Source organism: Jaculus jaculus, chromosome 3 (assembly GCF_020740685.1).
Source record: "Jaculus jaculus isolate mJacJac1 chromosome 3, mJacJac1.mat.Y.cur, whole genome shotgun sequence".
Lineage (NCBI taxonomy): Eukaryota > Metazoa > Chordata > Mammalia > Rodentia > Dipodidae > Jaculus > Jaculus jaculus.
In genome coordinates, this window is record NC_059104.1 from 89,703,916 (window position 1) to 89,712,441 (window position 8,526).

The window sequence follows — 8,526 nt, forward strand, 5'->3', positions numbered from 1 at the left end:
TCAATAAAAAAAATTTTTTTTAAAGAAGATAGATCTGGACTCCTGACTATGACACCATAAAATCTGGAAGCCTTGAGCTTGACACCATTCTATTTCAGCTTGAGTTTAGCTTCTGAACACTAAGTAAAGGAGGGAAGAGTTTTCAGAGTTTGTGGGGAGGGGAAGAGGGACATTGCACTGCAAGGGAAGGGCCTTGCATGGAATGTATGAGTGGTGACGGATTATTACAGGGAGGAGGTATCATTCTCCCTTAGAACCCTCCTATGGTAAGGATTAGTCAGTTACCATAATAGTCCATGGAGATTCCAGAATCCTAGGCTGGGCAAGGCTCACCTATTGGGTGGTTCAAAGAAGGAAGAAAAGAAGAGGGAGAATAGAGACAGTCATTATCTTCACATCCAACAGTTTTACAACATTTTTGTAATAAAATTACTTTGGAATGATTTAAATAGTTGGGGCTTGTTAAGTTTTAGTCTGCTTTACAAATGTAGTTCTTTCAAATTGCTAAAGAATATTTATTGTAAGTTAAAAAGTAAAATCTTATCAGAGAATTCATAAACCTTATAAATTTAGTGCTCATCAAAAAAAAAACACACAACCAATCAAAAAAGGGGGGCTGGAGAGATGGCTTAGTGGTAAAGCACTTGCCTGTGAAGCCTAAGGACCGTGGTTCAAGGCTCGATTCTCTAGGACCCACGTTAGCCAGATGCACAAGGGGTTGCACGCATCTGGAGTTTGTTTCCAGTGGCTGGAAGCCCTGGCACGCCCATTCTCACTCCCTCTCTCTCACTCCCTCTCTCTGCTGCCTCTCTGTCTGTCACTTTCAAATAAATAAATAAAAATAAACAAAAAAATTTTTTAAAAAACCTGGTGAGATGGCTCAGTGGTTAAAGGTGCTTTCTTGCAAATCCTGATGGTCCGAATTCAATTCCCTAGTACCCATGTAAAGCCAGATACACAAAATGACACATTTATCTGGAATTAATTTGCAAAGACAAAAGGCTATGGTGTGTACATTCTCTCTTTCTCTCTCTCTCCTGGTGAATGTAAATTAAAGAAATTTTAGAGACTACACTTACATAAATGCTGGGCTATAAGCTGACCAGATAATATACAAAATATAGAGACTATAAAAGGATTCTTGCCAAATCTATTTATTCCTTTAAATAAATAACACAAATGAATCTCACCTAAAAGAGCCATGTTCCATATACATAAAGCAAGAAGGATTTGATGGGTTTAAAATTGTTAGCAGTGTTATTGGAAACTCTGTGTAGATGTACCCGGGGACATCTTAGAATTGCTTCCTGCATATATCTGCAAGTGCAAATGCAATCCTGTGTGAATACATTCCAATCAAATAATCACATACTAGAAATTATCTCATGATTGGATATATACTGATATATCTGTTTTTTAAAGTACAAAAAGTATTAAAATTTTCTAAGGCAAAATGTTTCTTTTCATATGAAACTTCCTTTTTGTAGGAACTTATGTAGAGCCAGTTTTACATCCCTATTCCTCAAGCTATAGATCAGGGGATTCAGCAAGGGTACAACAGTAGTATAAAATACAGATGACACTTTCCCTTTGTCTTTGGAGTTGACTGAGAATGGCTGCAGATACATGAATGCCAGCGATCCAAAAAAGACAGCCACAGCAGAGAAGTGGGAGCTGCAAGTGCTGAAGGCTTTGAACCTACCCTCAGTGGATTTAATGTGGAGGATGCTAGCAATGATGAAGATGTAAGAGCTAAGAATGACCAGGGTGGGAATAAAGATATTAAAAGCACTGAGGCATAAAAGTACTACCTCATTGATAAACGTGCTGGAGCAGGCCAGCTCCATCAGTGGAAAAAGATCACAGTAGTAATGGTTTATTATATTGGCCTTACAGAAAAGAACCCTTAGCATGCAGAGTGTATGAACTGCAGCACCAATAAAGCCCATGCCATATACCCCACCAACCATCCAGGAGCAGACTTGATAGGACATGGTCACATTATACAGTAAGGGGTTACAGATGGCAACATAGCGGTCATATGCCATAGCAGCCAACATGTGACATTCAGATATTACAAAAGCAATGAAGAAGTAGAGCTGAGTCATGCACTCAGGGTAGGAGATGACGTTTTTCTCTGTCACAAAGTTCACCAGCATTTTGGGCGTAATGATAGTGGAATAACAGAGGTCAATGAAGGACAGGCTGCTGAGGAAGAAGTACATGGGAGTGTGCAGGGGGGAACTGAGCAGGATCAGGATGATCATGCCCAGGTTCCCCACCATGGTGAGCACGTAGATTCCTAGGAAGAGGTGGAACAGGGGCAGCTGCAGCTCTGGCTTGTCTGTTAACCCAGCAAGGATGAACTCAGTTACTATAGAATTGTTTCCTTCGGTCATTTTCTTCTGGGAGCCCTAATTACAAAATAAGAATAAAGTAGTTTTTTAATTGACTTTCTGTGCATTAAGGTATGATACAGAATTTAGGTCTTTTTAGTTTGGTATCTCCAATTTCAGACACTTCATGTATGTTAGAAGTTCAAGACTTTGTGATTAGAAAACTTTGGAAGTGTAAATAAGTATCAACTAGATCTATGCCTTTCTGTTGTCCTACTTAGGAGCATATTAGCAACTAACCCATGAACATACACATAACTTATAATAACTTGGAATGAGTTTCCAAAGAACTTTTCATGTCTTAATTTGAGTACTCCCAACTTCCCTACAGAGAATACAATATTTGATGTTGAAAATTGTTAGATGCATTAGGAATATGTACCTTTTTTCTTTGTATGCTGTTAGCTAAGGACTTTTTTCTTTGAAAGTTGGTACATAGGGACTGATGCCCCTGGCCTGCCCTGGAAGTACTAGAAAACATGTCTTCTCCAGTCTCATCCAAGATGACTATGAGCAATCACCTCCTAACACACCTTTCTCAGCAATGGCAACAGATTCCTGCTTATCTATCAACTGTTCCAGGGCTGAGTACCTGTGGGTTGGCCCCTCCTGAATTAGACTTCTGAGTCCACCAATCAATCAGGTCCCTTCATGACAGAGTTGAGTCTGGTGATTAGGCTTATTCTAACAAATTGGATCCAAGCCATGTGGGTGAGCTCTGAGCCCCTTAGCTACCTGTAAGCTCTTCTTCCTTATGTAAGAAGGACTTGCTTGAGTGCTTTCCTGTTTTTCTTTCCCTCTTTACTCTTCCTAAAATAAATCTCATAATTCATAATTACTCATCTTAAGTCTGTATTCTCAATTCTTTTTTGAGAAGAATAAGAACCTAAGACTTAAGAGCATCTGGCATGGGAGTTCTAGTCCCACAGAGCTCTCTCCAGTGTCATTTTCAGCAGCATCTATCACCAAAAGTACTGAAAGGCTTTCACAATAATTAAATCTCAAACCATGATTAACATTCCTTGCACTATTATTCAGTATTAAAGCAGAGATTCTAGGTAGAGAAATTAACAATAGAACACTTCTAGCCATATAGCAAGAAATTAAATTAGAATAAAGCTTCGCTTAGAAATTCTGAGCAATCTATGAACATGACCCAGGACAGATTTCAAAGGTCATGAGGAAAGTGGAAAGTAAGACCAATAAAAACTCAACAACTATAAGGTTCATTTGCAATATGGAACATAATAAAATACTTATGAGTAAGTTATATGAATGAAATCTATGATATTACACATAGAATTATAAACCTTTGTTGAAAGGATTTAAAGTTTTATATAAATGGGAAGAGTTAGCGTGTTGATTTACCAAACAATTCACCATTGTGAAAATGGGAAAATTTCTCCCCAAATCTACATATCTCTAGAGAGCAATCTGTATCAAAATCCCAGCTTTATTAGTGAAGTTCATGAAATCCCTAAAACATGTATGAAGCCCAAGAAAATCATAACCTCTTGAAGAAGGGGAATTTAGTTAGAGGTCTTACCCTTTCCCACATGAAAATTACTACAATGTTTCATCAAGGCAGTGTGGTGCTGGTGCAAGAACAGATGTATGAATCCACTGGACGAAATCGGAAGTCCAGAAACAGACTTACATGTACCAAAAATTGAACTGGTAGAAAAGTTTTATAGCAATTTAATAAGGAAAGTTTTTTTTAAATTTTTATTTTTATTTGAGAAAGGGAAAGAGGCAGAGAGACAGAGAAAGAGGGGGGGAGGAGGGAGGGGGGGAGGGAGGGAGGACAAATAGACATGCCAGGGCTTCTGGCCACTGCAAATGAACTCCAGATGCATGTGCAACCTTGTGCAACTGGTTTACGTGGGTCCTGGGAAATAAAAGTCTTTTGGCTTTGCAGGCAAGTACCTTAACCATTAAGTCATCCCCCCAGCCCAGGAAAGTATTTTTTATAGCAAAGAGTACTGGGCTAATTAGATGTCCACTTATAAAATAATTAATATGCACCATTTCAAGCCATTTGATAAAACTCATTTAAAATTAATGATTTAAAATGAACTCATTTAAAATTAATAATAGAACTTAATGTTAGAGCTAAAGGTATAACAATATGGAGAAAGCATGAGATTAAATCTATGCAATGTTGGTCTTGGTTAGGCATCTTCTAGAAGATGTAAAAATCATATGCTATCATGAAATTAATTAACTGAACATAATACCAAGGTAAAAGTTTGTCTTTCCCCTCTTTCTCTCCAAATGGATCAAAAATTTATTTTAGGGCTGGAGAGATGGCTTAGCGGTTAAGCGCTTGCCTGGGAAGCCTAAGGACCCTGGTTCGAGGCTTGACTCCCCAGGACCCACATTAGCCAGATGCACAAGGGGGTGCATGCATCTGGAGTTCATTTGCAGTGGCTGGAAGCCCTGGTGTGCCCATTCTCTCTCCCTCTCTATATCTGCCTCTTTCTCTCTGTGTCTGTCACTCTCAAATAAATAAATAAAAATAACAAAAAATATTTAAAAAAAATTTATTTTAAAGTTTGTTCTTTAAAAAAGACAGTCCAAAGCTGGGCATGGTGCTGCATGCCTTTAATCCCAGCACTCAGGAGGCCAAGGTAGGAGGATTGCCATGAGTTCGTGACCACACTGAGACTACATAGTGAATTTCAGGTCAGCCTGGGCTAGAGTGAAACCCTACCTTGGAAAACCAAAGGGAGAAAAAAAGCTAGTCCAAAAAGTAAAAAGATGACAAACAATGAACTTAAAAGGAAAAGTTTGTGTTTTTCTCTAAACAGGTGTTATTGTAAAAATAATACTACAATGAGTTGTAAAGATTGAATAACTATAATTTGACAGTTTTATGCATAAATACTAATGACCATGCCACATAATCAAGGTAATCAACATATCTGTAATCTCTCAACATTTCTTGGTGTTACTTTGTGGTTTTTGTTCCTTGCTTTTTTTGGTGCTTAGAATGCTTAACGTAACTTTACCTTTTAAAGTGCTGAATACAAAATAGCATATTGTTAATTTTAGTCACTGTCCCTAGTAGAATATCTCTAGTTTATGCATCCATCATTACTAAAGATTTGTTCCCTTGGTCTTTCCAATATTTCATCCTCTAGTGATCATTTTTGTGTTTTCTTCTGAGTTTAACTATTATTATTATCTTCCATAAGAATAATTGTACAGTACTTCTCTATAAAGATAGGCTTATTTCATATAGCACAGTGCTCTCCATGTTTACCCACGTTGTTTCCAACTGGAATGTTTCCTTTGAATGAAAAACAAAGTGTTATTTTAAAGAATAAAATGATGACTCAGAATCATCACAGGTTTGATTGGTAATTCATATGTAGGTTTCTTTTATTTCATCATACTGTTTACATGATTAATATAACAGGAGATTAAGAAAGTTGACATTATCTTGATAAAATCTTAACTAAATCTCAATAGTCATCTTATATCTACCACACAGTTATGTATTTTTTCTGTGTAAAAGTAGAGAACAATATCTCACAGTTGTGTCAACTCAGGGAATATCTAAGATTATTCATAGAGTGGGAAATCTTGATTTTTTATCCCAGTGCAGTTTACATTTCAGTTTGTCTTTAAAAATGCATCAATAACTAAGCTGACATGAAGCATAAAATTAGTAAACGTCCATGATAACAGTACTTCACAAAGATACTGCTTGGGTATGAGCATGTTTTATGCATTATGAACATGTATTATGTTCAGTTTACTAATTACTAAAAAATTAAGATTTTTCTTTAATATGGGCAAGTAGAAATGCTATGGTGGGCATTCAGGATAGAAAGATTCATCATATAGAATCCCTGCTTCTCAGAATGTTACAATCTAGAAGGTCATGGGGAGAAAACGGACAGGAAGATAGCAACATAGCTGTTATGGTGCTAGCCAATAATAAGATATCAATGAATGCTATTTAACAGAATCCCGAATCTCTGAGAATTAGTACAAATAAACCAATTCTACACAATGCAAAGATAAGAAGCACTAAAGTAACCATATTTTCACGTTAAAAATATAAGGTTCGTGGGGGCTGGATAAATGGCTCAGAAATAAAGGCACTTGCCTACAAAGCCTAATGATCTGAATTCAGTTCCCCTGTACTCACATAAAGACAGATGCACAAAGTGGTACGTACATCTGGAGTTTGTTTGCAATGGCTAGGGTCCCTAGTGCACCCATTCTCTCTCTCTCTCTGCTTGAAAATAATTTTTTTTTCCTTTGTTTTTTCAAGGTAGGGTCTCACTCTAGTCCAGGCTGACCTGGAACTCATCATGTAGTCTCAGGGTGGCCTCGAGCTCACAGCAATTCACCTACCTCTTCCTCACAAGTGCTGGGATTAAAGGTGTGCCACCACTCCCAGCTCTCCTTGCAAATAAATTTTTAAAAAAATTTTAATATAAGGAAGGACTCTAAAAAGCCACTAAAACATGTCCATAATTTCAAGTGATTTATTAAAAGAAACAGAGTATTAAAACAGGCAGAATTGTCAGAAACAAAATAAATAGCACCTGGTGACTTCCATTAGCTGGGATATATTTACTTTATAAATTATATTTTTCCATGAAAATTGAACATTTATATTAAAGTGATTTGAGCCTACTCTCTTATATAACTAGTAATACAAATCAGAATTTTGTTGTTATATGGCCTTAGATGAGAAAGCTATGTAGATAAGATGCATTTTGTGCTGATATCAAAACCCTTCTGATAACAGCATGTTTGAGAGAAGAGGCTGAAATATCAAGAAGATAATTTCACTGCAGAACATGAGTAATCAGTTTCAGCCCGTTAGGAAATTGCTATTGTTTTGAAAGCAAAGTGCATGAAAGTCCTTGAACATGTAGAAATTGAAGAGTTTTAAGACAGGTGGACTTTAGGCACTCCCTTCTCTACTTGGGAACTTAGATCTATCCCAGGTATTTGTGAGGTATAAACCAAGTGCTCCTTACTTGAAGGGGTTCTTGATGTCACTGCTGCTGGGTTGGTTCAAAATAAAACTTCCTGAATCACTTTCACTTAAGGAGCAGATCTCAAGTTCTGAGTAGTTCATGTGCATATGACAAACCGCGTGCTGGGATTCTCATAGTCGCTTCCTGAGGCACTTGCATAAATGATGTTACTTTTAATATAGCATTTTGGTATTTAAGAGTTGTTATAAAAACATACAGAATGAATCCCTCTCAAGATTTCCTTTCACTAGGGATGAGCTGCAGAGGGGTAGACCAATTAAAATTCCCTGTATTATCCTTAATATGACACTCTCATTGAGTCCCTTGGGCCTAATTGGCTCTATTTTGAATGAGGAGCTAACAGTAGGTTATGGGCTAGACACTAAGGACTAGTGTCATGGCTGTACGAGGCCTTATGACAACAGGGCTCTGAACCTAACATATTTTTGAAACAATTCCAGCTATGACTTTTTGTTTTTCTGTTAGACTTATTGTTGGAGAAATAGAGATTCATTTATAATTGGAATTGTAGATTGTTGCTTTCATTCCCTACATTCTTCTGAGGACATAACCTGAGTGAAGGGAGAACTTTTCCTTTTTTATAGATAGGGTCTCACTCTCTCCAGGATTATTGGACATGCAGATAAGCATGTGTCAGTATTAATCTCATGATTGGACATGTATTGATGCATTTGGGTTGTTTCCTTAAAAAGGCCATAGAAATTATAAATCTTTACTAAGGCAAAATATTATTTTTCATATGAAAATTCTCTTGTGAAGGAGCTTATTTAGTGTGAGTTTGACATCCTTATTCCTAGGGCTGCAGATGAGGGGATTCAGCATGGGGAGCAACAGTTATGTAAAACACTGATGGCACTCTCCCTTGGTCTTTGAAGTTGACTGTACCAAAATGCTAGAGATCCAAAGAAAATAGCCACAGCAGAGGATAACAGAGTAGATCATGTACCCCAATAAACATGCTACACATCTATGAAATTCAAATCATAGAATTGAAATTATTATATAATATAGGGCACAATTTTATATGATCCATGAGCATTACAGGAAACATTATTATTACACAATGTGTGATGAAGTATAGCAGATTAGACCCTGGAGTGGTGGGA

At 37.1% G+C, this 8,526-nt stretch overlaps 1 protein-coding gene across 1 annotated transcript; it reads right to left on the bottom strand.

Moving 5' to 3' along the window:
- Positions 1-1,463: 1,463 nt before the first annotated feature.
- On the bottom strand, positions 1,464-7,798 carry LOC101613017 (olfactory receptor 150). The gene is made up of 2 exons (XM_012951700.2): positions 7,790-7,798; positions 1,464-2,405 (listed from the first exon to the last, which is right to left on the bottom strand). The coding sequence occupies exons 1-2, from the start codon at positions 7,796-7,798 to the stop codon at positions 1,464-1,466; spliced, it is 951 nt and encodes a 316-aa protein (XP_012807154.2).
- Between the last annotated feature and the right edge of the window lie 728 nt (positions 7,799-8,526).